This window comes from Sciurus carolinensis, chromosome 7 (assembly GCF_902686445.1).
Source record: "Sciurus carolinensis chromosome 7, mSciCar1.2, whole genome shotgun sequence".
NCBI classification, from domain to species: domain Eukaryota; kingdom Metazoa; phylum Chordata; class Mammalia; order Rodentia; family Sciuridae; genus Sciurus; species Sciurus carolinensis.
Genome location: NC_062219.1, coordinates 28,180,112 through 28,201,449, shown reverse-complemented (window position 1 = coordinate 28,201,449; position 21,338 = coordinate 28,180,112). Strand labels below are relative to the sequence as shown.

The following is a 21,338-nucleotide window of genomic DNA, read 5'->3' as shown; positions in this document are numbered from 1 at the left end:
GAAATTGAGTTTTAAAATTTAAAATAACCTCTAACTGGTCATATTTAATGACATATACTTAGGTACACGTGAGGACTACTTTCATAAAATATAATTATGCACATATGTAGGTTTCGAATAATTCACTGAGAGAAGCGAAAGATAATAGTGGCAGTGGATAAATAAAGTTGTTTAACCAAGAGACCTGAAAGGATCACTTGGTTTCTATAAGCTTTTCTCTTTTTTTTTAAAGAAAGGCCAGATAGGGATAATAATTGAATTTTAATGCTTTCTGATAAACATTGACCAGGCAAGCTTTTTTAGATGAGTAACTTTTTATTCTGCTTTGACATTTCTTCATGGTGCTGCAAACAGTGATTTGTTGGTAGGTTTAAAAATATATGTAATTTGTTTTAGTGAAAAAGATTTGGAAGTATCCTGTAGAATTATATTAAGGGCAGTTGGAGCCTTATCTACAAGGAATATGCATGGAGGTATGGACAGAATTACCTTTCCATTTCTCTAACGTCATGTTGAGATGGCTAGGACTTTATTTGATGTTTTAATAAAGTAAATTAGTTGTTCTTGCTAGTTATCATTGTTGTAGAGATAAAATGTAATATTCAACTTAATATTGTTATGCTTTCTAAACCCATTAAAATGTTTTTAGGTATATAGTGTTGATTGGAGCCAAACCAGAGGTGAACAGCTTGTGGTGTCTGGCTCATGGGATCAGACTGTCAAAGTGGTATGTCAGCATTGCTGTATTTAAAAACAAATACTCTGTTCTCCAGAGCTTCAGCTGAATTTTTTTCTTTTCCAAAATATTCTTCTGTAACTTAAGAATTGAACAATTTTCTTTTCAGAAGATATATTAGAACATTAGAACTTAAAATTTTCTAATCTTTTGGCTATAACCTAATAATTTACTTAGCATTGATTATTTTGGCCCCTTAAAGACCCTCTTGCTTTATATAAAATAGATCTTAAATCCTTGAGATACATATATATGTGTATTATATGTGCATATGTAAATATATATGATATGTCATACATGTAGTATATATAAAAGCATACATTTGAATTTATCTCTGTTAAATAATTAATCTATTCATTTATTTGTAGTGGGATCCAACTGTTGGAAAGTCTCTGTGCACCTTTAGGGGCCATGAAAGTGTCATTTATAGCACAATCTGGTCTCCTCACATTCCCGGTTGTTTTGCTTCAGCTTCAGGTAAATAAATCTGAATTTACCAAGAGCTTTACTTGCAGTGAGGGTGGCCTTGTTTTTCCCCATTAGGTGGCACTGTGTACCCTAGATTCAGAGAAAACTGGAGTGTTACTGTTCTTTTGTGCTCTTAAGACCTTACATTCTTTATCAACCTCTTGACAAGAATTAGGATGAGACCCAAATTACTTTCCAATGAATCTAGTTCTTAAAGGATATCTCCTAGAGGACAGATTTGTGGATGGTAATGTCATAACTGAGATAAAGAAATATATTTGAAAGAGAAGATCTTTTTTTTTTGTTTTAGAGCACTGTCGAACCTGTGAGATGCAGGGGATGGGATGGGAGGTTGTCAAGGAGGGGTTGAGTTTGAAGCCAAAAAGTCTGGTCTTAAGAACGGAAAATTGTGTCCTTGACTTGATAACCAAAGGCATTATAGTAAATCAGAACATCTGGGGAAGACTAAATAGAAGAAATCTTGAAATAGAGCACAGGTGGGCAAACTGCTACCCTCATGTCAAAATGACTCTCTGACAGTTTTTGTAAATAAAGTTTTGTGGGAGTACAACCATGTCCATTCATGTGGATGTTGCCTCTGCCTGCTTACACACTGTAGTGGCAGAATTGACTAGTTACAGAAACCTAATGGCTCGCAAAGCCAAAAATATTTACTGTGTAGCCCTTTACAGAAAGTGTTTGCTGCACCCTGCTATCAAGTCTTGAGGGGAGGTAAAGAATTGGAAGCTTTTATGCACAGATAATTAGAGGAGGAGAGAAGACAATAGCTAGAGAAGGAAATAGTGTACTTTTAGCATTATCTCCTTATTTAATTATCCAGCATCCAAAGGTAGGCAATAACTAGGTAGGATAAGTGTTCCTTTCTTGATAATAAACTATGTCAGTGCCCTGAGTTGTTGAATTATGTTGAGTGGTTTTTAGTCAGCTTTTAGATGCTATGACTATACTACCTAACAACAACAACGACAAAAACTTAGAGAGGGAAAAGTTTATTTTGACTCATTGTTCCAGAGGTTTAATCCATGGTCAAATTGTTCTGTGCCCAAGGTGAAGCAGAACATCATAGTGGAAAGGCATGGGGGAGGGAAGCTGCTTACCTCCAGGTGGGCAGGAGACAGAGAGGAGCAGAAGGGAAGAAGGGGCTGCAGGGAAAATGAACCTTTCTAGGGCATACCCCCAGTGACCTGCCTCCTCCAGCAAACCTCACCTGCCTACAGTTACCCCCCAGTCCATTCAAACTAGGATGGACTGAGTAGGTTACAGTTCTCACCTCCAGACATTCCTGCATTAACACAGGAGCTTTTGGGGGACACCTCATATCCAGACCCATAACAAGTGGTTTCCATAGGAAATATAATGACACAGAAATTCTTTTCATAAATTAATTTTATTTTTTGAATTTTAAAATTAAAAATAACCAAATTTCTGTGAATTCTGTAAGAATTAAGTTGAAGACACTCAGATAGAAACTTGGAGGTAAATTCTATGCAAACAAATATATCCATTTGGATTATGCAATTTTTTTGAGATCCTAATAGTGAATAATGGTGATATCTATGTATGGAGCCATAGTTAATTTAAGAAACATTTTGTTCTTTGATGAAATGGACATTATTTTCTAAAAGGAAGAGCAGTTTACCTGTCAACTTATGAAATTAACACACTTTTAAGAATTTCTAAGTTGTCCGAGTCATAGCCTTCTTGTCCATAAGCTGAATTAAATCTTTTCCAAAATATCAAGTCTTTTGGGATGAGACCAGTAGTATATTGTTCCTACTTATATTTCCTTTTCTAGGGTTGAGTTTCTTCTTTGATCTTCTATTTTTCTGTGGCACAGCTAACCATAGGCTGGGTGTATATCAAGTAAACATCAATATTAATGTATTTAATTTTAATTCATTAACTGCTTAATCTGTGTCTATAACTTGAGTTAATTAGCCTTTATGCTTTTAATTTAATGTAAATGATGTTTCATGCATGTAATCAATCAGATCTATGAGATGACCATAGTTTAGTTCAATAGTTCTAATTTTACATTTTATGTATTTTTTTTTTTACCATCAGTGAAAAGCTCTGACATAGAGTGTTAAGTTGAATTAATATTCTTCCAAGGATGTTAATTTGATAAATGTTCACATAGTTTTTTTAGGGGAGGAATGTTCTTTGGCCTTTTACATATTGTTTCAAAGGGGTCATTTCAAACTCTAGATGGAATTGGTGGCATAGAAAATTTCCACCTTCAAAAATGAACTGAATAATGTATCCCTTCCAGTGAAAGCAAAGGCGTGTCTGCTGGGAGCTCTAATTGGCAGCATTCACAGTGAATTAAATTTAATAATAAGTATAATTTTATATATTTGGAAAAGTATCAGTAAGTAAAACTTAAACTACTGTTAGAGTTTAAAAAATTATTCTATCTTGCTGTAATTGCATATGCAATTTTGTTTATGTTAACATTTAAGGTTCTAAAATTGCCTTCATATGTTTTTGGATGCTGGAGATTGAACATGCTAATTAAGCCCATGTTCTACCACAAGGCTTCACCTGAACTCCACCTTTATTTGTTTTTAACCATTGTTCTTTTTATGCCTGTGATCAAATGTAAAATATTTTGACAAAATCATGAATGAATACGATGCATTTATTTAAACATCTGCAGAATGGTGTGTATTAAACCTTTATTTGGACTGAGTCATACATATCTCCCTTCCTTTTACACTGGCTTTTGTGAAACATGATATATATCTATATATATCTATATATATATGGATATATATATTCGATCTATATATATATTATTGACTCTGGAGATTGCATAGAATATTCAGTGTATGAGACTGAATAGCAGAAAAAGATTAATTGTAGAATGAGCAGTATAATCTCAATACTTAACTTTTTAAATTACTTATACAGGGAAAATGGGTAATATAAAAATGGTCTCTCATAGAAACATCTGTTTAATTATATTAGCTTCTTGTGTTATGTTAGAAATATAAATAGTGGTCATATTATCCAGGACTTCTTTAGTTCAAAGTGAAAAATATTCTGGCCCAAACTACATTACGAAGAAGATGATTTTTTTTTTTTTTTCTGACATAGGTGAAAATTGTAGAATTAACTCTGGCTTTAGAGGCTGGGTAGATGTGGGTGTCTACCTTCTGTTGATTGGTTTTGGTATCAGGTACCATGTGTTGGCAAGATAGCAGAAGCTCCAACCCCTACATCCTTTCTAGCTTCTGTCCAGTAGGAAGATTCCCTCGTAGACATTCAAAGTTTTATTTTCTCTCGTTGGTTCTCACGGGTTTATGTGAATGTCTCTGAACCAGTCACTGTGCCCAAGGAAGGGGATGAAATGTTTTGACTGACTTAGGTCTGGTTTAGCCCCTGCAGGTGGGAACAGAAAATGGGAGAAGGCAATACCTAAACTACCTGTGCTGAGGATGGAGAGAGTGAATCTGATTCGGTAAAAGTAGGTAGGTAGATTCTAGAAGGCCAGTATTTATTAAATTGGCTGTACATGTTAGGCTTAAATGTCCATGTTAGAGGGCATTTAATGAACTAAAGCACTGAACCTGTTAGCTCTCAATTATGTTCCTTAACAACAATAAAACCTTTAACATCTTTCCCTATGAAATTGGATACAGTGAAGCTGTTTAGAATTTTTGAAAACTCATTGGAAGTTTGATTAATTGAACATTTACCATTTTCTTGACATAGTCCTTCATGATGGTTTTCAAATAGTAGACTGTTTCATAAATTTGAAAAGATTTAAGATTCTTTTCTACTCTGCAGAACTTTCGTAAGGAGTTGTGGTGTAATAAAAAGTAAACTCTTACCGTGTCATAGTCATTCCAAGGGAGGCAAGAAAATTGCTTACCAAGCCATGTACAATGTATTAACAGGCAAATAAACTACTTAGCAGATTTTTTTTTGCTTGTCTTGTGTTCATACATTTCCTATAGCATTTGTATATTCTTTTATATAACTGGATGCCTTTCACAGCCAAAGACTAAAATATTTTTGATGGTTATTACAAAAGATATGGGAGAAACTATCCTATTAGAGTATTAAAAACAGATCCAAGGTTCATTTTGATTGTTGAGAGGGACTTTGTCAGGTAGTCAGATATTTATTGAATTGTCACTGTTTACTAGGCATAGGAGATTAAAGTGAGGAAAAAAATAGAGCTCCTGTCCTCCTGGAGTATATTGTCCAGTGAGAAAAAGGGATCTAAGAAAAAACTAGAAGCACGTGATGGTAAGGGTTGTGGAATTCTTTGCAGGAGAGGCACAGTGATTAAGTACATGGACTTTGAAGCTGGACTGTCTTGGATCAAGTTCTGTGTTCTCCACTATTGTGTGACTTTGGTTAGGCTGCTTGACCTCTGTCTCTCCATTATTTCTAAAATAAGGTTGATAGTAATACCTTATCACGACTCTGGAAATGATACCTCATGAATTCCTGGAATTCTGTGGAAATATTATTAAATACCTGAGTTTATCAAAGTTGTTTGGTCAGGGATGCTTCCCTGAGGAAAGTGTCTAAGCTGCTACCTGTAAACCACCTCTTGTTAGGAGATGAGGGGCAGGAGGCAGAGGGATGGGATGCAGAGAGAACAGAGCACATTTGCAGAGCATCAGAATGGCCTTTGCAGTGCATACGTGCTGCAGGAATGAACAGCCAGTGCTTATCTGAGGATGAGAACTCTAAGAACGGGCTGAAAGTAGCTCACGCTAGAGAGAATCTGGAGTGCACAGTATGTGATAACATGCTAGTCCAGTGAGGAAGAATATTTGAGCTCTTTATGTAAAGAGGATTAATATGAAGTAAACTTTCTTTTGAGCCATGAAAACTAAATTACTGCTTTTACAGACTCCATATAATTGCATAAGTCATAGCCATGCCTGAGTGTGTGGGGTCCAGCCAGTAGTTAAAATAAACCTCATTCTTCTGTAAGAGAAAGTCATATTATATCTGATAGGCATCTGGCATTTCAATTAAATTATTGGTGCCCAAAAGTACCCTTTTGGTACTTAGTTCACTCTCTTTGTACTCATTATCCTTACCTAATTTCCTCTTACTTACTGCAATTTGGAATTAGACATAGTAAAAGCCAGCACTTCCTATTCTGGTTCTGTTGCCAATGGCAGGTCTGCAAATGATAAGAGAATCTGGTAATTCAGGTGGGCCTATGGCACATCATGGGACTCTGATAAATGTCTGGCTGACAATGAAAGGCCAGTTGTCTGGAAGATGTGATTTTAAATACAGATGTCCTGAAAGAGTTGAATGAGTCATTTACCATTTGGCTAGAAAGTCTTTCTTTACCTGGGAGAGAGAGATGAGGACAGAGTACCAAATATGTAACCACTGGAGTGACTATCAAAGAAGTAGAAATATTAGCTCCTGCTGAACAGTCTTTATATTTTTGTGTCCCTTAAATTTACTGTAGGGTCAGGGGACAACCTAAGGCATGACTTAAAAAAAAAAGTTTGAATATGATGATGCAGAACCATAATATTGTGTCAAAAGAAATAGAGTAACCATCCACCCAGCCTTTGTTGTGGTGTTGTTTAACCTTTTGTACACATATAGAATGGATGTACTCCTAGGTACATACAGCCTGATGAATTTTCACAATGAGCACATCTGTGTAATCAGCACTCTGACAAAGAAACAGAATTGTACCAGAGGACCCCCTTCTGTTCTTCAAGTCCCAGACACTCCTTCCTGGGTAAACATGTCTGCCTTTTTTTTTTTTTTTTTTTTTTGCAGTGCTGGGGATCGAACCCAGGGCTTTGTGCTTGCAAGGCAAGCACTCTACCGACTGAGCTATCTCCCCAGCCCATGTCTACCTTCTGACAGCACAGATTAATGTTGCCTACTTGTACTTTTGTGTCTGCTTTGTTTTTCTCAATGTTATGTCTTGTGAAACTCAGCCATATTAGTGCAAAAATAAGTTACTTTTTCATCTCCTAGTTTATACTCATTGTAATACATTGGTACTTTAAGGCAGTTCACACACTCAGATAATGCAGTTATCAGGTGAATACAAGATCATTGGACTTTAGGCAAAGCTTTAGTCATTGCTCTATCAGACTTTATAGTTTCAGGTGTAGTATTAAGTGTTAGTTTTTGAAAGTGAACAAGCATCAGTTGCACTTTGTATGTTTTAGTGGAAGCTTCAGACTGAATCAGATGTTTTTCTCTTGAGCTAGGCTTTTTTAGAGATGAAACTTGGGAGAAATTCATTCACTATCTCCATGATGAGTGATCTCCTTTGCCTGTAAGTGATAGCACTGGAACTGTCTTAGGTCATTGAGACATGTTTTGAAAGCATATCCTACAAAGGGAAGGGATGCTCGAACTCCCCCATGACACATTCTCTACCTTTCACCTAGAATTGTCCTGCTTGGTAACTTGACTTTGCAGTGAGACACATGACCCAGAGGCTTCTGAATGTCATACCTTGTAAATTCTACTATAAGAAAGTGATTGGCGTTATTTTCTTTTCAGTTATATTTCAGAAACACACACACACTCACACATACTCTCACACACTCACACCAAATTACCCCTCTTTGACCTGCTGACTGTGGTCAACAGGCAATGAGATACTACAGCTGGCTTTGTTGGACTTGCCTCTGGCTGATGTGAGCCTGTGTCGAACTATAAATCTTTTTAGAAGCCCTTGGTGACAAGAGGTTGTTCAGAGACTGATACTAGATATCCACTTGTCATTCTGCTGTAGATATTAAAGGCTGGGGAAAGTTAAGAAATGTCATTTAATCAAAGGTGTTTGGAATTCTGAAACAAATTCTACTGGCTTGTGGCTAAACTGGAGCCAGTGATTATTTTTAAAGTCCATGAAGATATCTGAAACTCTAGTCTGTATCAATTCAGAATCACTTCCATTTGTTATGTTCAGACTCATTCCTTTTCATCCCTACCATCCTTAAATCCAGAAATGTTAATTACTCCCATCTATCAAAGTATTTTCCAACCTTTTATAAAGTAGCAGAATGGTGTTTTTAAATTAAAGAAGAAAAAAATTCATACACAAAGCAATTTAGTACATATTTATGGATCCATAAAAGCATAGCAAAAGTATGAAAACTGAAGACTAAAGCAATGCTTGCCAAAGTCATGATAGTGGTGGACTTTAGGCAGGGAAATGAAAAGTGGGATTGGAAGAGCATTGAGCTTTTATTTGTAGTGCTTTATGTTTTATTTCTAAAATAATCTGGACAAATCTATAAAAGTCATCTATGTATAAATTAGAGAGTTTGTCTTCCAATTTATAGAAAAAGTAACAGAAATCTAGGTGTGACACATGCCTATAGTGCTAGCTTACTCTGGAGTTTGAGGTGTAGGGGGTCACTTGAGTCTAGGAGTGTGAGGTCAGCCTATGCAACATATGACAACATGTTACAAAAAAAGAAAAGAAAAATAAAAAGTAACTGAATAGTAATTCCCCAAGAATCAGCAAGCGTTATTGACTATGACATTTGTTTTCTGGCAAGGTTAGGAGGCAGTGTAGTTAGTTGTAAAGTGTACACACTGGGGAACCAGACCACGTGGGTTCTGCCTGCTTGTCCTGATTCCATTGCTTATCGTGGGTAAGTTAATTTCATCTCCATATGCTTCAGTTTCATCATTTGTAAAATGCTGTAACCATTACTTATGTTATAATCCTTGCTTCATATAGTTATTGTGTTATTTCATAAAAAGTTAATATATATAAAATATCAGAACCACATCTGGCACATAAGAAGCACCCAATAAATATTAGCTCTTATTATTTGTGGGGAGAGGGATGACTTCTAAATGTGGGTGCATTTCTTCATTTTTAAAAATTATTAAATTATTTTAATTTTTAAAATTATTTAAAAAACAATACTGTATGTCTGGCACCATATGAAGGCTTATTTCATTTCAGTCTTGTAAGAGATATTTTATCATAGGTAAGGAAACTGAGGAGTTAAGTAACTTGATAAAATAAATATCAGCCACTACCAAATGATCCAGCTGGAGTAGAACCAAGTTCTGGAATCCTAAAGCCCCTGTTCTTAACCTCTGCATTTTATTAGTGCCAACAAATGTAATTCTTATCTTTCTTTAACAACTTCCAAAAAGCCAGGGAAAAAACTGTCTAAAGTAGCTAAATTTAGCTATATAACATATGGTTTTATAATTATTATAGGAAAATACATGTAGGTAAGTAAAGGATAATTTTAAAATTTAGTATTTTTAGATACCATATATTAGAGCATCTGCTATGTGCTAGAGACCATGCCAGGTGCTATACAGAAATTGTATTGTTTTCTATTAAATTCTTGTACTATACCCCTGTGTAGCAGAGATGCTTTTTTTTTTTTTTTTTTTTTTTTTTAAAGAAAAAGAATGCGGAAATCAGTCACAGAGATAGTACATGTCCTATGCAGGGTCACACAACTTAAAAATGAGATTCAAGACCCCACCTGCTCTCTTTTCAGAGACTGTACATTCTTCATCACACCAAAGTAGCTTTCTTCCACCATCGGCTGTTATTTATTTATTACTTTTGAGGTAAATGTATATATTTTTGGATTTTACTCATCCTGACATTTTCCCTTTCCTCATAGTTACAAAAAATTGAAGGCAAACAGCATATAAAACGTTTAGTCAGGGTGACTTTGTATAATTAAGCAATGCAAACCAGTTTTTTTAATACTGAAAAATATAATCTTTAAAGTTCTTGAGTTTGTTCCAAAGAGTATACCTCTAGCTCACCCATTACAACGTAGCATATGTAAAAACTGAACGTACTGGGCTGGAAGTATAGCTCTGTGGTAGAGCACATGCTTACTGTGCTTGAGGTCCTGGGTTCAATTCTCAGCGCTAAACAAAGCAAACAAACAAAAACACCTAAAAGTAAAAAATTCTTTCTCTTGGCTTGGTAGACTTTGCCCTATACTTAAGAGTAAAACAGTTACCTTATTATTTCTTGAATAATATGCCTGTACACAGCACTAACTTTATTTACTGGGCATGAGGATTTTCAGGTTCTTTCCCTGCTCTGAAGAATTGTGACTGGGTATGTTAATCATTAGTGTACCTGTCTGAGTGTGAGATTCAAATTTTTCTCTTTGAATAGATTTTAAACATTATCATTGTACATTACTTTTTGTAATTCTTTACTTTTAGTTGTTCCTATGCATTACTATGGTTTCAAAAAACATAAAGAAGGCAATATTGTAAGCGCAAAAGTAATCTTACTTGATTTACCATTATGAGCTCCTTATGTCACTGAGCATCCAAGTGTTGCATGATGGAAAGTGATCAAGTCTTCCTTTTCTGCCAGGTGATCAGACTCTGAGAATCTGGGATCTGAAGGCATCAGGAGTCAGAATTGTGATTCCAGCACATCAGACAGAAATTTTGAGTTGTGACTGGTGTAAATACAATGAGGTATAGTATATGGCTCCATCCTGAGCTTCTGCCCTTTTAGATGTTGAAATGTTCAAGATTTTATTTATCTTTGTTTATGTGGATTTGGGTGCTGTTCTGGGCCATTAAGTAAAATTCAGTCCCTTTCATTTCTAATTAATGATTGTGAATGACCTGCATTAGCATTAATTGGCTTTAAGTGCTCAAAAATAGGCAAAATAAGAAACAGAAACTCCCAAAAGTTCAGCAGTGCAGCTTTGTTTTGGGAAAGTGCTTTACAATTTATGTAATCTTTTCTGATTGCTCTTAACCCTGCCACTTTGTATCATCTTTTGCTTTCTTTTTCACTTTGCTAGTCAGACTTCTGAACTATTTGTAACTTGATTTTTAAATTGACAGTTGTATCAGCTTTAAAATTTTTCTGTTTCATCTTCCCTTTTTTATTAATTTTTTGTTTGCTCTAATTAGTTGTGCATGACAGTAGAATGTATTTATGCATTTTGATAAATCATACATAAATGGATTAAAATTTCTCATTTTTCTGATTGTACATGTTGTAGGATCACATCAGTTATGCAGTCATACATGTACACAACATTATGTCTGTTTCACCCTGCTATGTTTCCTACCCCCATACTCTTTCCCCTCCCTTTACCACCCTTTACTTAATCTAAAGTAACTAGTCTTCCCTCGTGTCCCCCACCCTTATTGTGAATTAGCATCCACATGTCAGAGAAAACATTCAGCCTTTGGTTTTTTGGGATTGTCTTATTTTGCTTAGCATCATATTCTCCAACTCTGTCCATTTAACAGCAAATGCCATTATTTCATTCTTCTTTAGTGCTGAGAATATTCCATTGTATATATATTCCTCAATTTCTTTATCCATTCATCTGTTGAAGGACAACTAGGTTGGTTCCATAGTTGGGCTATTGTGAGTTGAGCTGCTATAAACACTGATGTGGCTGTGTCATTGCAGTGTGCTGATTTTAAGTCCTTTGGGTAGCTGGGTCAAATGGTGGTTCCACTCCAGGTTTTCTGAGGATTCTCCATACTGCTTTCCAGAGTGGTTTCCTGGGGTTGCACAGGTTGCAATCCCACCAGCAATGTATGAGTGTACCTCCTTCCCCACATCCTCGCCAAAACTTATTATTGCTTGTATTGTTTATAATTGCCATTCTGACTGGAGTGAGATGAAATCTTAGTTTTGATTTGTATTTCTGTAATTGCTAGAGATGTTGAACATTTTTTCTTATGTTTGTTGATTGATTTTATTTCTTCTGTGTTCATTTTCTCTATTAAACCTAATTTTCATGCTTCTGTAAGATAGCCCTGTCCCTATGTAACTTCTTACAAAATTTCAGTTAACCACATGAGCATATGAATTAGATAGGAGTGGATTAAATGTGTGTTAATACGCTACTTATGTACCCTGAATGATTTATTAACTGTGAAAAATAGATAAAATATATACCTATTTTCCCCCTAGTTTTCGACTAATTATTGAAAGTTAAAAGAAAATTATATTGGCAGAATTCTTTAAATAGAAAGAAAAGAAAATATAGTACATATTTAGTAATATTTGATTTAAATAAAAATGTTAATGGTAATGATCACAGTTTCAATCTTTCCTATCATAAATGAATTTTCTATATAGGAAAATTAAATATTAGGAATTCTAAAAAAATGTGCTGTTATACACTTGATTGAGGTTAAAAAGTTTTTTTTTAATCATTGAAACTTTTCTCCAAATGATCTTAATATATCAAAGCCCAACATATTCAGACAGTGAATTGCTGCTGTGGTTGATGTGGGATAAGCTGAGCGTTGACCTAGCATTTGACCTGTTTAGCCAGGACTCTGAGTTCATATAGGGCTCTCGATAGCAGAATTTGTAAAACCTGATTAGATAGGTGACTCTCTCCATAGATTCTGAAGTTTGAGCAGATATTGTATTAAGACTGGCCCAACAGATTGGGAACAGTGATAGATTTAGATTCAGAAAAACATAAAACTTTAATTTGTATTCTTTGTTTTCAAATAGTCCTAAATTAACTGGTCTCTTGCCTTTTAATGCCTCATGACCTCAGAGCATTTTGAAAACCTTTTTGAAGAGAAAAGTGGGCTTATTTGTCAAATAAGTTTTAATCTCTTACGTATTTATTCCTACTACTAAAGGTAAATTGGAAAAATCTATAGTGCTAATTGAGACTCTGCTCTTTTCTCTGTGCATAGTATTCCATCATATACATAAAGCATTTTAAATTTCTTTCCTCTCAAGTTAGGGTAAGGTTTTTTGCCGTGCAATGTCTATTTTGATTCCTTTCTATACTTGTTATACGACTTTTCAAGAATGGCTCCTGATGAAATAAATAATTACCAGAAAGCAGATATTGTTTCTAATGGGAAGCCTTAGTATGACTTAATTGCAAAGATGTCACAATTTACTTTTCTCTGAATTGTTTTTAGAATTTGCTGGTGACAGGAGCAGTAGATTGTAGTTTGAGAGGCTGGGACCTAAGGAATGTACGACAACCGGTGTTTGAACTTCTTGGTCACACCTATGCTATTAGGAGGGTGAAAGTAAGTTTTCATCTTGTTTTTTTATACATAGAACAAAAATTTAAATATAAATAGAATCAGTGAAGCATATATAAAAGAAGATTTTGGTGTTTGGGGGGGTTACCAATTCTTTTTTGTGTGTTTTGTTACCAGTTAATGAATATTGAAAGCTAAAATTAGGTCAGATATTTGAATGATTATTGAATGAGGTAGAACAATGTGGACATTCAGTACTTAAGATTACATATAAATGTTTTTCTTAGTCTCTCATCCCTAATACTATTCTTTTTAGCACTTTTCACTATAGTAGTTTACTTTTAGTATTATATTCTTTATATTTTTTCCATCCAGTGGGAGAGTCTCTACTTTGTTGAAAATGCTATACAGAGATGGTTATTTTTTTCCTTTTTCTATTATGATGACATATGTGAATGTTCAAAAACGTTTGGGGTATAAAAAATTTTCTCTTCTGCAAACAGCAAAGGATAAGGTAACTTCTTTCTGCTGCTCGCAAGAAATCCATCTGTGTTATAAGTTAGTTTCCTAGCTTTTATTTAGGCAAGTTCTCAGTTACTGTGGAAAACATCTTAAGTGACATCTCTCAATTTTAATTCTTTTTTGGTTTTTACATTCAGGGCAAAAAAAATGCCTTATTGATCTTTTCAATAAGAAAACTATACATTTCTATTTTTTAAATTCCAAACTTTCATTAAATTGGCATTTTAAAATTTATTGACTTTTATCAACATATTAGGCACAGTTCCCTATTTTGCTTTATTTTTTTCTAATTTTCTTTTTTTTCTTTTTGGAATACTGGGGATTAAACCCAGGATCTCATGCATGCTAGGCAAGCACTGTACCACTGAACTACATCCTCTATTTTGACACTCTATTTGGGGTCCTGCTAAGTTGCCTAGACTGGCCTTGAACTTGACAATCCTCCTGCCTTAGCCTTCTGAGTAGCTAGGATGCAGCAGATAGGCATGCTGTATCATACCTGACTTGCTTTACTTTTTAATGGTGGTCTTGTGTGGATAGGTTTTAGAATTTTTGGTGCTAGGAATCAAATCTAGGGCCTTGAGTTTGTAAGCAAGTATTCTACTACTGAATTATATACTCCCAACCCTAGGTTTTCGTAGTTGAAAAGTATTTTTTAATGTATATTCCAGAGTAGTTCAGAGAATGAAATAGGGTAATATAGTAAAAGTGCTTTGTAAATTATAAAGTACTATTCAAATGTAGTTGTATGTGTATATAACTATTGAAGTGCTTATAAGGTTGGGTTGTAACTCTGTGGTAGAGTACTTGCCTAGTGTGCTAGAGGTCTGGGTTCAATCCCCAGCACCACAAAAATAAGTAAGTAAATAAAGTGCTATAGACAAACATTGAACAAATATAATTGCAAAGGGCAGTCTATATGTTTATTACTTATATTGAAGGTGTTAATTGCCTTTAAATTTGTGGTTTGTATCCTTGATAGCATTTTTCATTAGCTGTTATGATGTAAATAACAAAAATTATTTTAGAGGTGTTTTTATTTAACATTTAAATATTTATTTTGATACTTATTGATTATAGCAATAATATGTATTCATAAAGTTGGTAAATTCATAATTATTGCATGTAAATGTACTATCACATACTCTCATATTTGTAGAATCATGTTTGGATAGCCAATAAGAATTTATATTTAACTTTTCCAGAATAGCAGCATTTGGGGAACACTTATTCTAAATAAGTTCTAAAGCTTAAGGGATGACTTTCTTTGGAAAATGTAAATGTTTTTCCTATAAATGAAAACTTAAGAGACCTAAATATTTTTGCCTCAAATTTAAGTATGTAAGGTTCAGGAAAGCATAATTTTAAGTGAGAGGCCTGAATAAACTTAAATTTATTAGAGTGGAATGACCATAGGATCTCGCATATTATAATTTCAGCTAACCTTTGGGTTTGTTCTGTTCTAGTTTTCACCATTTCATGCTTCAGTGCTGGCCTCTTGCTCCTATGATTTCACTGTAAGGTACAGTGTTTTTTGTTTTTTGTTTTTTGTTTTTTTTTTTGATACATTTCATTGTTAAATACCAAGTAACATTAGCATCTTTGCCACTTTTCTGAAATATTAGGTATTTATTTCACAATAATGTGTACCCTTCTTGCCTTTTAATATTCTTTTTCCTTTAGCTATTAACTTTTTAATCCCACCTCTTTCTGTTCTCTCTACTTTTAAATCTCCAGTCACATTATCCTTTTTCAGTGTTTTCATTCATGTGATAGCCTTTTCTTTCTGGTAGTGACTTTAGATCAGTTTTAGTCCTGATTCTGGCTCCTCTGTGCTTTTTCTGGTTCTTCTTCCCTTGACTGCCTTTGCTGTCTACAAAGGCTTAGAGCTGAAATGTGGGAGACAGCTCAGTGGGATTGTTTTTATATTTCTTCTTATAGGTAATTTGAAGTTTAGATGTGTTGAGGACCTGTGTTCTATGTAGTTTTATTTGTTCTTCTTGTTTTTCTATATTGGTTTTTGTGAGGACACATGAAGAGTTTTAAATTTACATTGCCCTTATTGCTTCAGCTACCCAGCTATCCTCTCTTTACTTCTGAGTCAGTATTTGATGAGGTAGAATCTGTATAACTTTGTTTGGGTAAAATGTACTTCTAATAGAACAGATTATAACAATGCCTTGAGAGAAATTATGTGTCCTAACTTGGTTTTCTGGCTGATTCAATGCAAGAAGACAGACAAACTAGGAAATGTAATCACACTGATGCTCCCACCTCTCAATTGAAATCATGCTGTAACCAGGTTTTGTTTTGTTTTTAAATACTCTGTATAGAATAGTGAGGAGTGATTATAAAGTTCTCAGCTTGGGAACCAAAGAATGGTAACATGACAGGAATAAAATTGTCATTTGTTCTCTGTCCACCACAAACATTTCCAAACTGGAACTGTGTCCTTGGCTGGGGGTGTTGAAGGCTGACCATTCATTCCATGAAAATGCATATAATAAGAGGAAAAAAGTACAAAGAAAGCAGAGCAAAAAGATTTCATTCTTAGGAGGGAATCGGTGTTGAAGGGAAGAAGGGAACAATATGCAGTATGTCATGGAACCTGTAGAAATTGCTGGGCATGGTAGTGCTCTCCTGGAATCCCAGCAGTGGCTTGGGAGGCTGAGGCAGGAGGATCCTGGGTTCAGAGCCAACCTCAGCAACTTATGGAGGCAGGAGGCGACTCAGCAAGACCCTGTCGCTAATAAAATACAAAAAGGGGCTGGGGATGTGACTCAGTGGGTAAGTGCCCCTGGGTTCAATTCCTTGTACCAAAAATAGAGAAACTGTAGAAGAAGAGAATGACTGGGAATGTATAGGCTAAACAGAGTCTAGAGGAAACTCTCTCTCATATAATGTCACAGTAAATCAAAAGGGATTTCCAGATAGAGAATCCAGTCCTTGCATTTCAAGGTGTCTGAAGCTGATCATAGAACCTTTAACCAACTTGAGACAGGATATTGATCTTTTTATGATCTCATTTTTAGTATCCTTAGCAGTTTTTTTTTTTTGTTTTTTGTTTTTTGTTTTTTTCTTTGTGGTGCTGGGGATCGAAAGCAGTTTTGTGTTTTGTTTTGTTTTGTTTTTTGGGTTTTTTTTTGGTTTGTTTGTTTGGTACCTGGGACTGAACTCAAGGGCACTCAACCACTGAGCCAAATCTCCAACCCTATTTTGAATTTGATTTAGAGACAGGGTCTCACTGAGTTGCTTAGCAGATCGCCATTGCTGAGAATGGCTTTGAACTCTCGATCCTCCTGCCTCAGCCTCCCACCATTGGAATTACAGGTGTGCACCACTGCATCCAGCTTCTTAACAGTTTTAATTGGGTCTTTCTAATTTGGGAGCTCTTTCAATCAAGGGACATCTCAAATCCATTTTATGTTTTGTTTCTGAATAAAAGGGAGACTTAGTGAATGACTGCCCATACTTTCTTTTTTTGTAATTTTCACTATGATCTTAATCCTGCTGGCCACTGTTTATTTAGATATTTAAGTATTCCTAAATACTTGGTTAGGAAATACCTTACTTTTGCAGATATAAGTTTTCTCAGGAATATTTGGTACAACTAGACATGAACTACACTGCTCTAAAATCTTATAGGTACCTACCAACTATGTGTAGAAATCATCACAATTTTTACCTCACAGTTTTGCTTTTCTCTCTGCTTTTAAGATATACCCTGTGTCTTTCCTGAACTCTAAACAAGACAATAGATTGTTTAGTACTCCCGGGAGAGGTACAACTTAGTTATGGTTCTAAGTCAAAGGTGCCAGAGCTATATTTGTAAGCATGTGGAAAAATTGAGACTATATTTAAATAATAAGAGGACTTTAATATTTAAGTGAAAAGACATTTCAGTAAGTTAATATGTGTATAACTTAGAGTCTGAGTTTTTTCATATATTACATGGAAATTAGTAATATCTATCCCCATGAGCTCACAAAGTGATTACAAGAATTATATAAGAGGTCATGCTTTAAAATACTGTGATAATTCTTAATTACTATTCCCAACCTTTGCCTTGAAGCTGCCTTCCCAAGCTTGTGCCCTGAACTTTTAGCAAAAGACTTTATCTCTTACTTCTTTAAAAAAAAAAAAAAATTGTAGGGCTGGAGTTGTGGCTCAGTGGTAGAGTGCTTGCCTGGCACGTATGAGGCCCTGGGCTCAATCTTTAGCACCATAAATAAATAAATAAATAAATAAATAAAACGATTCTCTGACAACTAAAAAATATTTTTAAAAAATTGTAGGACTCCAGCACAAATCTCAGTTTCCAATGAAATCTGCATATTTATCTATATCTGTACCTCTCTATTCTTCCTTTCTTGTTTGGAACCCCTGGACACAGGTGCTCTTAATCCTTTACACTCCTGTTGCTTTCGGAACCGTATTTCCACAGAGTTACCTTTTTTCCCTCCTTTATCTGATCACTGCGACTCTCTTGACTTCTTCAGTCTGCAGCTTCTCCATTGGTCCTGTGTCTTCCTTCTGTCTTACACTTCTCTTGCCTTATTAGCTAGCTTTTAATGTCCTGTTAAGCTTCCATTCAGCAGGGCTGTTTCAGGGCCTTTATCATCCCAGGGTTGTCTGCTCTGTAGGTCTTACTTTATATCATTTGACCCCATAAAATGGATCTGCCTCACTGATTACACAGGGTTAGTTATATTGAAAAGGTTTTTAAGCTTTTGCTTTTGAAGTGCTTTGGCAGACTATCTCACTAATGATTGATGATGACTTCCTGGCAATCATCATGCACACTCAGGAATTCTTATGAAGTAAAAGAATCCAATGTAGAAATTGTTTTCAAAAAGAATGAAATATTTCTGAATACTGAAGTTATCAATTAATGATATTAAATTATTAATATTAAGTTTAGTTTAAGAAATTATTTTTGATTTTCACCTTTGAGGTCTAAGACCCTTGAAAGCTTATAGGTGTAGACACTTAAGGCTACATATGTATTTATGCCCAACCCCACAGTGGCTTCAGCCCTAACTTTTTTACTGAAATTGCTCTGGCCAAAGCCACGAGTGACTTTTGTAATACTAAATCCAGTCCATTTGTCCGCACTTCAGGACCTTGCTGCTGTATTTTACATTGTTGATTAATCTTCCTCTTGGAAACTTCCTGTTCCAGGAATTTCATGGTTCTTATTCTCCTCTGATCTTTCCTATGCTTTGTCATGGAATTTCCTTCCCCTGGAACTTGGTGATCTACCTTTAGCTTAGGTCTCTTTCACATATCCATCCTAAGTAATGGTTCCCAACAGTCCTTTTCCAGCTGTGACTTCTTCTAAGAACTTTTGGCCCATGTGTTAGTGGCCAATAGATTATTCCAATATAGGATTATCAAAGACTTTCTTATAAAAGGAAAATAAAAATAGAATTATTTGAAAAGCTTTTATTTTGAATGTGTTGTATGTGTGTGTGTGTGTGTGTGTGTGTGTGTATTTGTAACTCCCAATGCATGTAGACAGTAAGATTAATCGTACTAATGACTTGTGTTAATCTAGTCTCTCCTTATTTGTGTGTGGTGACCGTTGATTGGAAAGGTCAGAAAAGGTACATTTGGTAGATTTTTGCCCCATGTGATATGAGTTAAATTTATCCTCTGAAGAATTTTAAATCTGATTGGATTGATGATATTTTAGTGCCAGAAAAATCATTTTAACAGAAAGAAAAAAGATTTAAGATATAAGACCAGCAGTAAGTGGCTTAATTTTTAGTACTGATAATTATACAGATATTACATCTGGATTTTGGATAGTTAATCTTTGTAATACAAACTTTTCAAATATAGTTTCCATGTTTATATTTTGTTTAGCTTTTAAACTTTAAAATTTCATTTAAAATAGTTCACATGGTAGGTGTTCTATCAAAACTGATGATAGATGAGCATATATATCGTATCCTTTACTTATATAGTAGCTCATGTTGCACTGAATATGTAATGAATATCTAAAAACTAATATATAATTTCATGTTTTAAATTATTTAGTTTGGTTTAGGTGACATAAAAACATAACCTCCATGAAAAATAGCAGAACTGTCTTCAGCTAATGAGTAACATATTTTATGACAATACAGATAGTCCCTGAATTATACTGGTACTACTTAAGATTTTTTGACTTTACTGTGATATGAAAGTGATACTCATTTGGTGGAAATCATGCTTTGAGTTTTGGAGTTTGGTCTTTCCCGAGGATAGCAAAGTGCAGTATTGCTTTCTTTCCATGCTGGGCAGCTGCAGGGGTACAGCTCCCGGTCACCCCGCCATGGTGAGGAGAAGTGGTGAATACTGTACAGTGTGGTGTTGCAAAAGCTAGGCTGTTGGGTAAGGTTGGTGTAGTAAATGTGTTTTTAACTTATATTTGCCCTTCATGATGGGTTGTTAAAATGTAACCTCATCATAAGTTGAGGAGCATCTATATACCTGGTTCTTTCTAAACTTCACCCAAGGTAACACTAAATCTAAAGGGTTTCTTGGTAAATTCTCTCCATATTCCTATGAATTGTATCATCATAGATTTTAGCATAGTCTCTTTGTCATGATACACTGTTGATTAGGTTACTTCTTATTCCTGCCAGGCCACGTTTACTGTGCATAAGCATTATAAGGAACCCTGCATAAGCATTATTTGAATTTTGAGTGCATGTTTTTGGTTTCATACCAAGTAGATTTTAAAACCAAAGTCGGCAAACCAGGTTTGTGTTACAGCCAAACAACAATTGCTTTTTCATTAGGAAGAAGATTTTCTCTGTTCCACGTTGTAGCAAATACTTCTTTAATAACTTTCATGCATTAATAAAGCTAAAATGATCAGCTTAGCCTCAGAGTTAACACTTCTCAGGTTCATGATACTTTTATAAATATTCTAACCTTTAAAATATTTTTTATCCATGGTCTTTGGTAGTAATAGTTTAAACCAAGCACTTGATTTTTTTGGACTAATAGATTTTTCTGGCCAAAAAAATATGAAAATGTTTTAATTTCAGTAACAATCAAACTGTACTCATCCACAGTTTGCAAGATGTGAGTCTCTCTATACTCTCAATATTAATGTTTCAACTGTTAAACTACTTTTTAGTTACAAAATTGTACAGCTGTGCTCTGCCATAAAATTAATGCATATTTGTAGAATATTATCTGGTAGCCATTGTAATAGAAGAATTGGAGTATCTTGCTGAGGAAATGATAAAAATGAAAGCTTGGGGAGAAGTAGAAGTATGCTTAAACAAATGCTAGGCCTGTCAGTTTTGGTGTAGTTGGAGATATAGAGTCACAGATCTAGTAATGGAGTAATGAGAGACATATTCAATGGATTAATTATGGATTGGTGTACTTCTAGGTATCACAGACTGTGGAGCCAGACTGTCTTCCACTAGCTATATAAAGTTGGACAAGTTACTTTAAAACTGTGTGGCTCAGTTTCCTTATCTGTAAAATGGAGATAATGGTATATACAACACAGGATTCTTGTGGTGATTCAGTGAGTTACCATACAGAAATGCTGGCACTTAGAAAGTGCTGTATAGGGCTGGGGAGATAGCTCAGTCGGTAGAGTGCTTGCCTTGTAAGC

General features: G+C 34.9%; 1 protein-coding gene across 2 annotated transcripts in view; it reads left to right on the top strand.

Moving 5' to 3' along the window:
• Pex7 (peroxisomal biogenesis factor 7) overlaps positions 1-21,338 on the top strand; it is a 64,946-nt gene that overhangs the window by 17,415 nt on the left and 26,193 nt on the right. For both annotated transcript variants that reach the window (XM_047559482.1, XM_047559481.1), the window contains exons 4-8: positions 650-727; positions 1,105-1,213; positions 10,569-10,675; positions 13,124-13,237; positions 15,181-15,236. In XM_047559482.1, the coding sequence (XP_047415438.1) occupies positions 650-727; positions 1,105-1,213; positions 10,569-10,675; positions 13,124-13,237; positions 15,181-15,236 (464 nt within the window). The remainder of the gene's footprint in view (positions 1-649; positions 728-1,104; positions 1,214-10,568; positions 10,676-13,123; positions 13,238-15,180; positions 15,237-21,338) is intronic.